The sequence below is a fragment of the Hemiscyllium ocellatum genome, chromosome 26, assembly GCF_020745735.1.
Source record: "Hemiscyllium ocellatum isolate sHemOce1 chromosome 26, sHemOce1.pat.X.cur, whole genome shotgun sequence".
NCBI lineage: Eukaryota > Metazoa > Chordata > Chondrichthyes > Orectolobiformes > Hemiscylliidae > Hemiscyllium > Hemiscyllium ocellatum.
In genome coordinates this window covers 23,635,475-23,652,705 of record NC_083426.1, presented here as the reverse complement: position 1 = coordinate 23,652,705, position 17,231 = coordinate 23,635,475, and the positions used below count along the sequence as shown (strand labels likewise).

Sequence of the window (17,231 nt, the reverse complement as noted above, 5' to 3'; positions counted from 1 at the left end):
TCTTTGCCTCTCGAATTTTAACAGATTATGGCATGGGGTGAATCTTTTCTGTATTGCTGGTTTAAATTAGCAGAGGGGTTTACCCTGTGTCATAACAACAAAGATGAAACTGAATATCAGGACCAACTAGTTCACTAGTGGACGTCACTAGTTTCCTTATTTTCCCTGCCTCCACCTTACTCCAATTCCAAACTTCCAGCTCAGCACCATCCTCGTGACCTGTCCCTCCTGTCAGTCTTCCTTCCCACCTATCCACCCTATCCTCCTCTCCAACCCATCATCTTTACCTCTTTCTCCAGCCACCTACTGCACTCTCAACTACTTTCCCCCAAGTCCCACCCCCTCCCATTTATCTCTCCACCCCCGAGGCTTACAGCCTCATTTCTGATGAAAGACTCCTGCCCGACCCGTTGTGCTTTTCCAACCTTGACACTAATCTCCAGCATCTGCAGCCCTCACTTTTGCATCAGGACCAACTACCTTTGCCTTTTGATCCCTCTTCTGACAAGGTAAAGTTTATTTGAAGAATACAAGCGTTTCCTCATTCACAGATGAAAACTACTTAGTAACCATTTCAAAAAGGAAACAGACATTGACCTGCACAGCAGAGACCAAAGTGGATTTACTTTATGCAAAGTGAGGAAAAACATACAAATGTAATCACTTTACAGCTAACTGAACACTACAGATATTTTCCTTAGTTTTTAGACTACAGAAATATAAACGCAATGTGCAAAACTGATAATTTGCACTGCACACCGTACAAATGCAAAAGGAAAATCAGAAATCAAATATAATTTTAAAAATAACCTAATTTCAGGCATCTTAAAATAACTTGTAAATTACAATAACTAGTCATGGAAAAAATCTTTCAAAATATACAAAGTAATTGCCTCTGCTATGTTAATAATCCTAATTTCATTGCACATTAATACATTACAAATCACAGTTATACATTTGAACAGGAGTAGATGGTATTATAATTATAATCATTTTAAACGATAAAGGATCACTTCAAGAAAACTTCTTTCTTGGTCTTATCAATGGTGAATAACAAAGAAAATACTGGACAATCTCTGCCAGATCAGCCCCACCACTATTTTCTTTAGATATTAGTAGGATTATTATTTTTATTACTACACACAGTCCAGCACAGGAAAAATACCTGAGATTTTAGGGATGAGAAGCAGGTCTCTCTATTGATCCTTCCTTTCCCATGCCAAAGACGCAGAGACCAAATGCTTCTTCACTTGTACTTTGATTTTAGTCAGTCCAGACAAGCAAAATATGAAACCCCCTGAATTTGGTCAGCTTAGAATATTCACCCACTGTGTACGGGGATTTGTGGAAGGAGATGTCAGGATGGGAAGTTGCTGATAAATCACTCATCAGTTAACAATCCTCTATTTTCTCTGATCGTGTTCCTAAGATGAACCTTCTCCAGTAGTCAGATGGAGAGTTAGATGTAGCTAAGATGAGAACCAATATGCTCAGTTTCTTTGATGGCTCATGGCACATATACACTGAATACTGAGTACCTGACCTAAATGAGAATAGAATGTACAAATTCCATCCAGATACTATCACTACCAAGTGATACTTCGATTATGTGTAACAGTATTTCTGGATATGAAAGAAAAAGAGAAAAAAAAATCTTCAGCAAACATTGAAAGATAGTGGTGCAGTAATAATGTTCCTATCTCTGGACTTGGAGGCATGGGTTCCAGTCCCACCTACTCCACAGATATGCAGTAATATGTGATTAGAAAATATCTGTTTCTTTTTGGCAGTAAAACAGGCCATTTTCAAAACAATAATATGCAAACTGTGTCTTCAAAAGTCAGACACCAGGGTTGGCACCCATACATTAAATGCTGCTTGAATAGTGCAGGATTATTAGATTGTTAGTATTCTGGTTAACTATCAGGGACTTAGAACACTCAAAATCAAACAGTGGAGGAGAAACAGAGAGAAAAACCTCAATAGTTTTCTTGGGTGTGGTGCTATTTGTATTCAACTATACAGGGAAGAGTTTACAGATTGCTGCAAAATCTTTTCAAAACATTTGTTATTTAAATGCGTTTCAACTCACCTTTAAGAAATAGCCTCGGCTCCCTGCCACTACAGCCGCCTTCTCTCCTTCAAAACCATCAATCATTACCACTAGGTCAACATGGGAATACTTTTTTATGGCTGTACAGTCTCCCCATGTTCGCTCCACTTTATTGTCCACATCCTGTAAAAAGGGGGAATATAGGCATCCTCTAAATCTTCACCATTTTCCAAAATCAGATATAAAGTGAACATGCAAGCTTTCAATAATTAACTGCACATTATCTTACAGACAGGTGACAACAATTGCTAATCCTTGTACAAATATGATGACTGAATTTTTTTGTTTAAGACACTTCTTAGACCTCAGCTGGAATATTACGCATAGTTTGTGGGTGTCAGGGAGGATGGGAACACATTGGGGAGAGCGCAGGTTCGGTTTACAGGAATGATTCTAAGGATGAGGAACTTTAATTAGGAGGATAGATTGAAGAACTTGTGACTGTTCTCTTTGGACAGAAGGAAGCTCAGAGGAGATGCGATAAGGGTTTTCAAAAATATGTGCAGGTTGGATAAAGTAGTTCGGGAGAAAATGATCTGCTCGTTAAAAGAACAATAGCAAGAAGGCACAGACTGAGAGGAAAAAATTTTTCAGTCAGTCAGTATTCAGGGAATGGATTGCACGGTCCAGGAGTGTGTTAGAGATAGGTTCAATTTTAAAAATTTACTTGTGGGTGTGGGTGTTGCTGGCTGGGCAGCATTTACTGCCCATCCCCAGTTGCTTAGAGAAGGTAGTAGTGAGCTGCTTTCTTAAACCTTTGCAGTCGATGTGCTGAAGGTAAATCCACAATGCCCTTAGGGAGAATTTTGAACCAGCAACAGTGAAGGAATGGTGATATATTTCCAAGTCAAGATGATGAGTGGATTGTGGGGAAACCTGCAGGTTGCGATATTCCCAAGTATCTGCTGCCTTTGTCCTTCTAGGTGAACGTGTCGTGGGGTTTGCAAAGTGCTGTTGAAGGATCTTTTCCGAATTTCTGCAGTGCATCTTGTAAATAGTACACTCTGTTGCTACAAGGCATCAGTTGTGGAGGGAGTGGATACTTGTGGATGTAATGCCAAACAACATTGTCCTGGATGGGTCAAACTTCTTGAGTGTTTTTGGAGCTGCACCCAACCAAATAAGTGGGGATTATTCCATCACACTTCTGACTTCTGCCTAGTAGCTGGTGAATAGTTCAGGTGAGATACTCGCCACAGTATTCCTAGCCTCTGACTTGTTGTTGTAGCCACTATATTTACATGAGGAGTCCTGTTTAGTTTCTGGTCAATGGCAAATCCCAAGGATGTTGATAGTGCAGGATTCAGTAATGGTAAGACAACTCAATATCAAAGGGTGATAGTTACATTGTCACTTCTTGGAGATGGTCATATTTATTGGAGATGGTTAGTGCTGCACAATGCCAGGCAATGATGTTACTGTCACTTAGCCCAAGCCTGGATATTGTCCAGATCTTGTTACATTTGAATATGGACTGTCTTAGTATCTGAGGTGCTGCCCATGGTGTAATCATCAGCTAACATTCCCACTTCTGACCTTATGATAGAGGGAAGGTCATTACTGAAGTAGCTGAAGATGTTTGAGCAGAGAATACCTCACTGTGGAGTTTGGAGCCGAGATGACTGCTCTCCAACAAACATGACCATCTTCTGATAGGCCAGGTATGGCTTCAACCAGTGCAGAATTTGCTCCTGATACCCACTGATTCCAGTTTTGCCACACCTCCTTCATGCCACACTTGGTCAAATGCAGCTTTGATGACAAGGACTGTCACTCTCACCTCTGGAATTCAGCTCTTCTGTCCATGTTTGAACTAAGGAGGTTGGGAGCTGAGTAGCCCTGGCACAACTCAAACTGGGTATCACTGAGCATGTTATTACTGAGCGGCTGCTGCTTGATAGCTGTATTGATGATGACACCTTCTGCCACTTTACAGATGGTTAAAAATAGAACAATGAGGTGGTAATGGACTGAGTTGGATTTACCCTGTTTTTTGTGTACAGGACATACCTGGGCAACTTTCTACATTGTCGGGTAGTTGCCAGTGTTGCAATTGTACTAGAACAGTTTGGCTTGGGGACCAGCTAGTTCTGGAGCACAAGCCTTCAGTACTATTGTTGAAGTGTTGTCAGGGTCCCTAGCCTTTGTAGTATCCTATGCCTCCAACAGTTTCTGGATATCACATGGTGTGAATCAAATTGGCTGAAGATGGCATATATGATGCTAGGGATAACTAGAGGAGGCCAAGATGGATCATCCACTTGGCACTTACTGAAAATTGCTACAAATGCTTCAGTCATATCTTTTGCATTGATTATTGGTCTCTTCCATCATTGAGATTGGGGATATTTCTGCAGCCCGTTCCTCCAGCGAGTTGTTTAATTGCCCACTACCGTTTGTGACTGGATGCAGTGGGTCTACAGAACTTAAATCTGATCTGTTTGTTGTCGAATTGCTTAGCATCGTCGAGGAATAGAGAATGAGTGCAGATGAACAGGTGGCTGCAGGACTGTGTAGGAGGGAGGACTTCAGATATGTGAATCTATGGGATACCTTCTGGGAAAATGGGACTTGTACAAGAAAGACGGGTTGCACCTGAACTGGAGGGAGCATCAATATCCTGGGCGGGAGGTTTGCTAGAGGTCTTCAGGTGGGCTTAAACTAGATTGTCAGGGGGGTGAGAACCTGAACTATAGATCAGATGATGGAGTAGGAAATGAACAGGAAAATACAGCGTGCAGAGAGTCTGTGAGAAGGGATAGGCAGTTGATAGGGCAAAGGTGCAGTCAGTGTGATGGGCTGAAATGTGTCTATTTTAATGCAAGAAATATCAGGAATAAGGGTGACAAACTCAGAACATGGATCAGTACTTGGAACTATGATGCTGTGGTCATTACAGAGGCTTGGATATTACCCGGGCAAGAACGGTTGTTGGATGTTCCAGGGTTTAAGATGTTTCAAAAGGAATAAGAGAGGACGCGAAGGTAAAAGACGTAGAGGATTGGTATTGTTAAGCAGAGATAGTATCACAGCTGCAGAAAAGGAAATCGTCAAGGAGGGTTTGTCTCCAGAGTCAGTATGGTTGGAAATCAGAAACAGGAAAGGAGCAGTCACTTTATTGAGAGTTTTCCACCCGGCCCCCCAATAGCAACAGAGACACAGAGGAGAAGATTGGGATGCAAATGTTGGAAAGGTGCAGATGTAACAGAGTTATTGTCCTCGGTGACTTTAACTTCCCTAATATTGCCTGAAACCTACTGAGTTCAAATAGTTTGGATGGAGCAGTTTTTGTCAGGTGTGTACAGGAAGGGTTCCTCGAGGGGAGGCCTTTTTGGATTTGGTGCTTGACAACAAACCTTGCCGGGTGTCAGATCTCTCGGTGGGAGAGCACTTCTGTGAGAGTGATCCTAACTCTCTGACCTTTACTATACTCGTGGAGAGCGATAGGAGCAGACAGGGTGGGAAAGTATTTAATTGGTGGGGGTGGGGGGGAAAAATTACAATGCTATTAGGCAAGAACTGCGGTATATAAATTGGGAACAGATATTCTCAAGAAAATGCACAACAGAAATGTGGAAGTTGTTTAGGAAGCACTTGCTGATAGTGCTGGACAGGTTTATGCCACTGAAGCAAGGAAGGGATGGCATATTGAAAGAATCTTGGGTGACAAGGGAAACGGAATATCTAGTCAAGAGGAAGGAAACTTAAAGTCGAGGAGGCAAGGACCAGACAGAGCTTCAGAGGGTTACAAGATAGCCAGGAAGGAACTGAAGAATGGATTCAGGAGAGCTAGAAGGAGACATGAAAAAGCTTTAGTGGGTTAGATTAAGAAAAACCCTAAGGCTTTCTACACTTATGTGAGGAACAAGAAGATGGCCGTAGTGAGGGTAGGGCCGCTAAGGGATAGTGGAGGGAACTTGCGCCTGATTAGATTAGATTGGATTACTTACAGTGTGGAAACAGGCCCTTCGGCCCACCAAGTCCACACCGACCCACCGAAGCGCAACCCACCCATTCCCCTACATTTACCCTTTTACCTAACACTAAGGGCAATTTAGCATGGCCAATTCACCTGACCTGCAGATCTTTGAACTGTGGGAGGAAACCAGAGCACCCGGAGGAAACCCACACAGACACGGGGAGAACGTGCAAACTCCACACAGTCAGTCGCCTGATTCGGGTATTGAAACGGGGTCTCTGGCGCTGTGAGGCAGCAGTGCTAACCACTGTGCCACCTAGAGCCAGAGGAAATAGGCAAGGTACTTAATGAATACCTTGCTTCAGTATTCACAACTGAGAGGGATCTTGAAGTTTCTGAGGACAGCGTGAAACAGATTGATATGCTAGAACAGGTTGATGTTAGGACGGAGGATGTGCTGAAGCTTTTGAAAAACATAAGGATAGATAAATCCCCTGGGCCATATGAGATATATCCTAGGTTACTACAGGAAGCGAGGGAAGAGATTGCTGCACCTATTGTGATGATCTTTGTGTCCTCATTGTCCATTAGAGTTGTGCCAGATGATTGGAGGGTGGCAAATGTTATTGCCTTGTTCAAGAAAGGGAATAGGGATAATTCTGGGAATTACAAACCAGTTAGTCTTATGTCAGTGGTGGACAAATTACTGGAGAGGATTCTAGGAGACAGGATTTATGATTACTTGGAAAAACGCAGTTTGAGGCCCTTTGAAGGGCAGGTCATACCTCAAACCTCACTGAATTCTTTGGGGATGTGACAAAATATGCTGATGAAGGTAGAGCGGTGGATGTGGTGCACATGGATTTTATCAAGGCATTTGATAAGGTTCCCGTTCGTAGGCTCATTCAGAAAGTAAGGAGTTATGGGATACAGGGAAATCTGGCTGGTCATCAAAGTCAGAGGATAGTGAATAAATAAAGTATTCAGCCTGGAGCTCAGTGACTAGCGGTGTTCCGCAGGGACTGGTTCTGGGACCTCTGTGATTTTTATAAATGACTTGGATGAAGAAGTGATAGGGTGGTTTCGTAAGTTTGCTGATGACACGAAGGTCGGTGGAGTTGTGGATAGTGTGGTGGGCTATTATAGTTTGCAACGGGACATTGACAAGACACAGAACTGGATTGATAAGTGATAGATGTAGTTCAAGGTGTGAAGTCATTCACTTTGGAAGGTCAACTTTGAATGTAGAATATAGAATATAGGGTTAAAGGCAGGATTCTTGGCAGTGTGGAGGAACAGAGGGATCTTGAGGCCCATATCCATAGATCCTCAAAGTTACCACCCAAGCTGATAGGGTTGTTAAGGTGTATGGTGTGTTGGCTGTCATTATCAGGGGGATTGAGTTTAAGAGCTGTGAGGTTATGCTGCAGCTGTACACAGCCCATGTTAGACCACACTTGGAATATTGTGTTCAGTTCTGGTCGCCTCGTTATAGGAAAGATGTGGAAGCTTTAGGGAGGATGCAGAGGAGATTTACTAGGATGCTGCCTGGACTGGAGGAAATGTCTTATGAAAGGTTGAGGGAGCGAGGGCTTTTCTCATTGGAGCGAAGCAAGGTGAAAGGTGAACTGACAGAGGGGTACAAGATATTGAGAGGCATAGATAGAGTGGATAGCCAGAGACTTTTCCCCATCCAGAAATGTCTATCACAAAGGGTCATAATTTTAAGATAATTGGAGGAAGGTTTAGGGGAGATGTCAGAGCTAGGTTCTTTACAAAGAGAGCGGTGGGTGCATGGAATGCACTGGCAGCAGTGGTAGTAGAGTCAGATACATTAGGGACAATTAAGCGACTCTTGGATAGGCACATGGATGATAATAAATTGAAAGGTATGTAGGTTAGTCTGATCTTACAGTAGGATAAAAGGCTGGCACAACAGAGGACTGAAGGGCCTGTACTGAGCTGTACTGTACTATGTTCTATGAAACTAATCAATTGTCAAATTGATATCCCTTTTGGAAGGAAATCTGCTATCCATACTTTACAGATACACAGCACTGTGGTTAACTTCTTACTGCCTTCTGAAAGGGCCCAGCAGGCCACTCAGTTCAATCGCAATCAGGGACAGGTGACAAATGATGGTTTGCCAGTGGTCCAGTCCAGATTCTGGTCAACTGTAACACCCAAGATTTGAAAAGTCATAGATTATGCAATGATAATGTAACTGAATATCAAGGGGAAATGGTTGGATGCTCTTTTGTTGGAGATTTTTAATGTTTTGATACAATCTCAAACTTTAGGTGAACAGCAACAACAAGTGATTTGGGAACAAAAAGACAGAAGTATCAGAATTTCTGAAGAGTTAGGAGATACAAAAGTAAGGCATGAAAGCATGAATAATTTGTGATGCTCAGGAGTGTGTATCATCGAGAAGATAAATAACAGAAATTTGCCAAGGTTCCAGTGCCTCTCAAACCCATAACCTCAACCACTGAGAAGGACAAGAGAAGCACCTGCAACCTGCCTTCTAAGCCATTCTATATTCTGATTGATATATTTGCAAGTGTTCCTTCAGTGTTGCTGGATCAAATTCCTGGGGCTCCCTTCCTAACAACATTGTGGGTCTTCCTACATCAAAGTAACTGCAGTAGTTCAAGAAGGCAGCTCACCACCTTCTCAAAAGGCAACTCAAAACATAGTGGAGCAGCCAGCAACATTCCAACCCTATGAACAAAGAAGAAAAAAAAAAGACCTTTTAGGATTGTTAACTGGATTAAATATGGGATTTCTTTTTTGCCCAAATTCCAATGGTCAGCACGTTATCCTGAAGTTATAGCCGTCTGAAAAAAAATCTTCCTGCTCTCTAATCCTCAGACTAATTTGTTGAAATGATAGACAAGTTCATTGGATGGACAAAAATAAATTACCAGGAGCACATTAGGAATGACATGGTACACCCCGAGTTGTCACAGATATAACTTTACACATGACTGAAACAATGGCTCCAGCGGTGAATATATTCAGGTCAGCAGCAGCTACTTGCTTCTCTTCACTTCAATTATGGAAGACTAAAGAGAGCGTACTTTCACGAGCTTTCTTGGTGATGCCTGCCTACAGCTGTCATCCTTAGCTCTTTCAAAGTTTCCACATGAATTACATGTTAGTTATTTACTTTCAACGTAGTGGACAGGCTTACACAGGACAGGCTAATTTGAAACAGCATTCTTGATATTCTACAATATATGACCAATGCGATGTAGCAGATTTACACAGCAGTCTTTTGCTTTAAGTAGCAGAAACTGCTTTACCAATATCCTCACATAAGAAGTTTCAATAAACAAGTATGTAGATGAAGCATTTTCCCTTTCTGCCACAAATCCATCCCACAGTGTGATCCTGTACTGTGTGGGAAAAGCCCCACTCTTATAAGCTCTCATAGGGACGATGGTCAAGACACATAAGCAGGGCATATGAAAAGGTCTCTGGCTTTCTCAGCACAACCAAGAGAACAGTGCCCAAACTGAAGCAATTATGCAGGGGAAGATCCAAAGTATGACATGATCCAACAATGGAATACCTACTCCTTATGCTACCAAGTTTAGGAACATTCATTATCACAACCTATCAGCAAGCCTGTTGTTCAAGTTGTAATAAAATTTTCAAGTAGTTCTTCCAGCAATACATTATCAGCAAAACAAAAAGTACTAAAATATTTTCAGCAATACCTGTAAGATATATTTCAAAGCAAACTAATAATGTTATCGATCACTTCATTGAAGAAAATATTAAGTGGGGCAGATGGCAGTGATCAATCTTGTCTTAATTTTCATTTTTAATTGATTCAGTGAGCTTCATGTCGACATCTTTATTATAAGTCAATGCCTTGTTTTAAAAGTGATCCAGAGTCTATATTAGAGTGGTGCTGGAAAAGCACAGCAGGTCAGGCAGCATCCGAGGAGCAGGAAAATCGACGTTTTGGGCAAAAGCTCTTCATCAGGAATAAAGACAGGGTGCCTGCAGAGTGGACAGATAAATGAGAGGGGGGTGGGGGTGGGGAGAAAGCAGCATAGAGTACAATAGGTGAATGGGAGTGGGGATGGAGGTGAGGAGATGACCTGGGGGTTTCAGTGAGAGAGAGGGAGAGACCCACGGAGATTCTTGTAGAGAGAGGAGAAAAACTTCTTCAAGGTAGGCATCCTTGCAAGAGGATTCGCAGTAGGGTTAAAATCAACTAGGTAGAAACAAGGACTGCAGATGCTGGAAACCAGAGTCTAGATTAGAGTGGTGCTGGAAAAGCACAGCAGGTCAGGCAGCATCCGCGGAGCAGAAAAATCGACGTTTTGGGCAAAAGCTCTTCATCAGGAATAGAGGCAGGGTGCCTGCAGAGTGGAGGATAAATGAGAGGGGTGTGGGGTCATTCACCTATTGTACTCTATGCTACTTTCTCCCCACCCCCACCCCCCTCTCATTTATCTCTCCACTCTACAGGCACCCTGCCTTTACTCCTGATGAAGGGCTTTTTGCCAGAAATGTTGATTTTCCTGCTCCTCAGATGCTGCCTGACCTGCTGTACTTTTCCAGCACCACTCTAATCTAGACTCTGGTTTCCAGCATCTGCAGTCCTTGTTTTTACCTTTAAAAGTGACCAACCTGAATGTGAACTCTATTCTAAACAGTTTGTTTCCCTTCCTGCACATTCACCTGCATATAATGAAACTAGGATCTTCAAATAAGCTGATGATAAGTCAGGTCAGTCATAAGATGAGTCTTGTTCTTACCTCATCATTGCTGATGGGTACGGAGGGATGTAGGATATTACCAATTTCTCTCAGACAGTCCATCCTTTGCCCTTCCAGTTTCAAGCGCTCTGCATCACACTTGGTGATAGCTTCATCAATGAGAACCCGTATTTTCTTGATCTGAGTTACACTTAAACCCTGAATGGTAAAATTTTCCAAATATAGATAATTTCAGTCATATTTTCTTTAACTGCAAACTATTTGTATTAGCCAACTTAAATTGTACTGTAACAGAACACTAGCTTTAACGCGTGTAATGTCTACAAACAATTATATTCTGCCAAGTGCATATGCAGTTGAAAAAAGCAATTAAATAAAAATAAATTTCAGTGCTAAAACACAAAATCATTTACTGAACAAATGCAATAAGTTTCGATCATTTGTCCATTCAGTGTGGGTGCATTGATTGTTCATCCTTAATTACACTGACAAAGATATGACGAGCTGACTTCTTGTACCATTGGATCAATCTTTGGGACAGCCACAGGACTGTGAGGCAGAGTGTTCCAGAAATTTGACCCAGTGAGAATGAAGAACAGCACGGATGGTGTGTGGCTTGGAGGGAACTTGCATTTGGTGATGTCCCATGCACCTGCTGCCTTGTTCTTCTGGACAGTAGAAGTGACAGGTTGGAAGGTATTGCCAAAAGCGCCTTGTGTGTTACCGCAACGTATCCAGTATATGGAACATCCTGCTGCTAATCATTCATGGTGTAGGGAATGGATGTTGGAGATGGTGGATGGGGCACCAGTCAAGTGGGGTGCTTTGTCCTGGATATCTAGCTTCTTGAACGTTGTTCAAATTGCTCCAGCCAGGCAAGTGGAGAGTATTCCACAACATTCCTAACTTGTGCTTTGTAGGTGAGGAGACAGCAGCTGTGTTACCACGGAATTTCTAGCCTCTGATCCGCCATCTTTACATAGCTGGTCCAATTCAGTTTCAAGTCAATCGTACCCACAAGGATGTTGCTAGTGGGGGATACAATGATGGTAACACTATTGAATATCAAAGGGTGATGGTTAGATTCTTTATTGTAAATAGTCATTACCTGGCACTTAATGTGGTATGAATGTTACTGTTACTTTCCGACCCAAGTGTGGATATTGTCCAGCTCTTTCTGCATGCGAACATGGACTTCTTCTGTATCCGAGGACTCATGAATGGTACTGAACATTGTGCACGTATTAACAAATATCTCTACTTCTGATCTTATAATGGAGGAAAGGTCATTGATGAAGCAATTGAAGATGTTGGGCCTAGGAGAATACATTGAGAAACTCCTGCAATAATTGCTTGCAGCAGTGATGACTGACCTCCAACAATCACAACCATCTTCCTTTATGCTAGGTATGACTCTAACTGGTGAAAAAGTTACAAAGTCCCTATGTTTGTTTAATTTTACAGAGCGTCTTGTTTATCTCCAAATTTCCAGTCCTGATGAAGAGACTGCACTAAAATTTTAACCTATTCCCTCCATACATTTGTGGGCTTGGTGTGCATGACTAATATTTTCCATTTTTAACCCAAATTGCTTTTTGTTTGAAAAACCAAAAGCTAATGATGATTAAATTCAACTACAACAGCAAAACAGTGACCTGATGACTCAGACTCTAAGTTGTTCAATAATAAAAAAAAAGAAAGGCACAGATCAGTCTAAAGCTGCTTGACACAGTTCAGAATGCAGGCTGTTTCATGTAGGAAGGAAGAACCATCAGAAGAAGGAAATGAAGATCATGCATTGAGTAATGTTTGTTGCTTCCAAGTTCTGGTCACTGGCTACTGAAGTCATTGTTCGCAGCTTAGGAATAAGGAGCAAGGCCACCCTCGAAATTACAGGCAGTAAACCAGGTCATAAAGATAGAAAACCCAAGTAGAAAATCAAGGACAGAATTCAGCCAAACACAAAAATAATATAAAGGACTCATTTATATATATTCAGGTTAACACTTCAATGGATTCGCATCTAAATTTGATCACAACGAGAGTTAATTTTTGGTTAAAAGAATGTAATGGCATTTTTAAAAACGACGACAGCAAATAGTGTATTGCACCAATAACGGTAGAAATAGAAGACGATAACTGAATCAGTGCCACTCACACTTAAAACTTCAGCATTGAGATCATCAAGGTTCTGCAAATTTTGTGGTAGAGTATCACTGTCACCAACAGGCTCCTTTTTCTGTGGAAAACAAACAAAGTCATAAAAACTAAAGTAGCTTTATAATTACATTTGGCTGTACATTAAACAGTCGAGTAAAAAATGAGGTCTGCAGATGCTGGAGATCACAGCTGCAAATGTGTTGCTGGTCAAAGCACAGCAGGTTAGGCAGCATCTCAGGAATAGAGAATTCGACGTTTCGAGCATAAGCCCTTCATCAGGAATAAGAGAGAGAGAGCCAAGCCTCTCTCTCTTATTCCTGATGAAGGGCTTATGCTCGAAACGTCGAATTCTCTATTCCTGAGATGCTGCCTAACCTGCTGTGCTTTGACCAGCAACACATTTGCAGCTGTACATTAAACAGTCAGAAATCTGCATAACAAAACTTGTTTGCTGAGATGGATGAAAAAATGTCTCAGTCCAATTATTCAAATTATGATTCACAAAATTCACCAAATGTTTTACTTGTCAATACACAATTTAATCAAATATCAGTCACTGAGCTCACTAGCATATTAAGTTGTTACATGCTGAAATCAAAATTACTGCCTGGACTCCAGAAAAAACTGCTACTATTAATAATCGCATTGCTTATGTAGCCAACTTGCTATTTTCTTTAAACTTTAACCACTATTTCCACATGACACATTATAGCCATCAATGTGATAATTTATCAAAGGCTTTTTTTGGGAATCAAGATCAATAATATCTATAAATGTAAATCCTTCACTCTGTGGTATCACTCCTATCTCAGTGTTAGAAGATCATAGAATGAAGCACAACTCAAAGTTACATATATAATTTAGGCAGCCACTTTTGCAGAAAAATTAAAGCAAGGCTCTGCATTCCTTTCCAAGGTGAACTCAAACAATTCCATAGCAGTACTAAAGGAAAACATGTTAACTCTCCTAATCTACATTTATTCCTCAATCAAGATAACCAACATAGATTATGTGATCATTTTTACTGTTGTTTGGAGAGCTCAGTCCATGGAAATGGGTTGCCAGTTTTAACTATATTACAACTATGATTTTCACTTCAATATCTGGGAAGCACTTTGGGACATCCACAAAATATAAAAAAGTGGCTATAAGGTTGCAAATTCCTCCCCTTTCTTGCTGTCTTGCCACTTGTTTGTCACTCCAGTAAGACAGCCCATTTTGTATGTATGATCTGCTACAAAACACATTAAGACACTGCGTGGAGGCCAATATTGACGATTACATGACCTGGTAATCAAGGTAGACAAGCTTAAGTTACCTTCATTTTCTCTCCAATTGTTTTACTGCAGAGGTTTTTTAGTTTGTTTAAGTTGTCGACGCGGAACCGACCTGTTTAAAAATAGAAAGGCATTAGCACAAGCAATACCAGGTGCATGACAATTGAGGAGCAAGAAGCATGGTCAGACCTAAGCAGTGTAAAACATTGGTTTGAACTTGCAGTTTTTGGCTTATATCAGGGAATAATTTTATATAAATCTAACTTAAATAAGCTGGTTGGTATTCTATGAAGTAAACTCTCAAAATTCCCTTCTTTAGCTTTTTCTCATTTCTACAGATCATACAGAATTAATTAATTTCATCAATTTGAAATTAAACATTTTAAGGATCAAAGAACACTGAATGTCTGAGAATAACTGTTCGCAATTGAAAACAATAGCACTTCATTTTTCCAAACTAAAAGAGTTGAATTCTATTCACATGTTACCACATACAGTATGCCTGCTTCACAAATAAAAGTTTTATCAATTCCCCCAAGCAAAGGAATGAGGCTGCACCTGCTGTCAAGGTAATAGTAAATTTTGAACAAAAATTAAAAGGCAAAGTGCTAATTATTAAAGATTGTGAGGAAAAGAATATTGCAGCCTATTGTTTAATTAAAACACTTGAAAAGTTCTACCCAGGAATTTCTGAAAGTGAAACAAAAGATGAGGGTTGCTATTTTCAAAAATTCACAGTAGGCTTGATTCTGCAGGGGTATTTAATATGGAGTATGAGTGTTTGCTGTCATTACCCATTTAAAATTCACGATAATTTATGAATTCTGTGCAAACACACATTAACTCAAAGTTTAAAGAGGTGTAATCCGAATAATCGGCTGTCACAGGCTGCACTGCAGAGCACCCCGTAATACTAACCTCCCTCCCAGCACCAGCAATCTCTCAAAGCAGTTGATGTGGCAAGAACTTCCCCTTTTCCTCCCACATCACTGTTAAAGTGACAGATTGCATGCATTGGATTGAACAATCAAAGTCCTGAACAACAGAATCACGAAACTGCTGAGGCACAGAATAAAACCATTCAGCCCATCACTGTACAATGGCTCTCCAAACGAGCAAATTGAGCATCATTCACCTGCCTTTTCCTTTAACCCTGCATATTATTTTGATGTAAATAATTACTGAATGCCCTTGAATGGTTTGATTCGATCTGTCTCAACAACACTCCCAGGCAGTGCATTCCACAACCAAGCCATTTCTTTTGCATCACATATTTCTTTTGTAAATCTTTTGAAATTTGATTCCTCTTGATCTTGATCTGATTGAGAATAGGTCCTCCATTTCCATCCTTTCCAGACCTCTCATGATTTTGAAAATTCAATAAAGATCTCCCCTTAGCCTCCTCCTCTCCAACAGAAATAATCTTATAAATATTTTCTGCACTCTCTCCAATGTGTTCACATCTTTTGCCAGACAATGTAGAATCACACATCCCATTCAGACTTAAGCTGGCTGTTGGAAAGAGCTATCTACCTGGTTCCAGTCCCCTTGCTTTTTCCCCATAGTCCTTTTTCCTTTTAAATTAGATTGCCAATTCCCTTTTGAGTTATGATTGAACCAGCTTTCTTTCAGACAGCAAATTCCAGATCATGATTTGCTGCCTTAAAAACATTGCCTCAGGTCTCTCCCTTGATTTTTTTCCCAGCAGTCATCTGAAATCAGTCACCTTTGGTTACCAATACTCTTGCCAGTGGAAACTGTTTCCCCTAATACAACTCTATCAAATCTTATCATCATTCTGAATAACTTAATCAGAATTATATAACACCTTTAAAGTAATAACGCACCCCAAGTTGATTTACATTATCATTTGAAACAAAATTTGGCATAGACTCACATAAGATGATATTGTGGCAGATGAGAAATAGGGCTTTAGAAAACATCTTTAAGGCAAAAAAAATGGTTGAAAGATGGAAAAATCCATTTAATAAGGGCTTCAGTAATCGGAGGTACAGCCACCAAATGATGCAGGCAATAAAACAAGGAATGCAAAAGACTAGAATTGGTGCAGTGCAGAGTCACTGTGGACAGGAGACTTGGGCAAGGCAAGGCCAGAGGAGGTTTTAAAAGGATGCAATTTTTTAAAATTGAGGATTTACTTCACTAGGACCACATTTGTATTTGTGAACATATTTTTAGAAATACATTCACAAATAGATTAATGTGTGTGACTGAATCTTTAGCTGACATGGTTCATTAAAGCATAATAGTCCATGAATGAAATGTTTCTAAGCCCAAGTGTTGAAAACCTTTTGTACATTAATTCTTACTGGCTAGTGATAACTTTTAGAGGCAACTACAATTTGGAAGAAAAAAAAATTGGGAAATTGAAGCAGGTACATAATAACTGATGTGTACCCACACCCAGCTGCCCCCCACAAAAATAATTAGTATTAATTTATATGCAATCTCTGTTAAATCTTCTTTAAACATCTAATTACTTCACGTCCATTTGCTTTCTATAACCATCACAGCACAAGCTTGTTAGATGCAAGACTTTTCAGGGACAGGTGATTGGCAACTGAAGGGAAGTTACTTCAATTATGCCTTGGAAGGCATCTTGAGTTATTATACAGAGGGAGTACAGTTGATGGGTCAAAGGCCCTGTCCCAGCAATACCCTTGTTTGCTAAATTTAAGTGATTCCAGCCAGTCACACCTCAGTTATCCCATCAGGAAAGAATCACAGCAACATATATGTAAAATCAGAAATAAGCAGTCATGACAAAAGACTGTAGTCAAAAAGAAACTTCTCAGATTTCTTTGGAAAGTAAAACCAAAAATCTGGCTTGTTTGAGATTGCATCAGCCTCTGAAAATCAACAGCAGACCACCCTGTGGAACTATATGGTTACTACATCAAGATAATTGTGTCACTGAATGCAACTGCAAGGAAGTGTCCAATAGACAAGTACTTCATAAAAGATCCTCCAGTAGGAAACAGCATTGCAATTTATTTTTGGAA

At 40.6% G+C, this 17,231-nt stretch overlaps 1 protein-coding gene across 2 annotated transcripts in view; it reads right to left on the bottom strand.

Annotated features, from left to right (window-relative positions):
• The window catches only part of sars1 (seryl-tRNA synthetase 1), a 30,685-nt gene that overhangs the window by 11,666 nt on the left and 1,788 nt on the right, over positions 1–17,231 (bottom strand). The window contains exons 2-5 of one of the 2 annotated variants that reach the window (XM_060845116.1): positions 14,250–14,320; positions 12,930–13,010; positions 10,811–10,969; positions 2,093–2,236 (exon numbers count right to left, since the gene is read on the bottom strand). In XM_060845116.1, coding sequence (XP_060701099.1) covers positions 2,093–2,236; positions 10,811–10,969; positions 12,930–13,010; positions 14,250–14,320 — 455 coding nt within the window. The remainder of the gene's footprint in view (positions 1–2,092; positions 2,237–10,810; positions 10,970–12,929; positions 13,011–14,249; positions 14,321–17,231) is intronic. The other variant, XM_060845117.1, reaches the window with a different exon arrangement.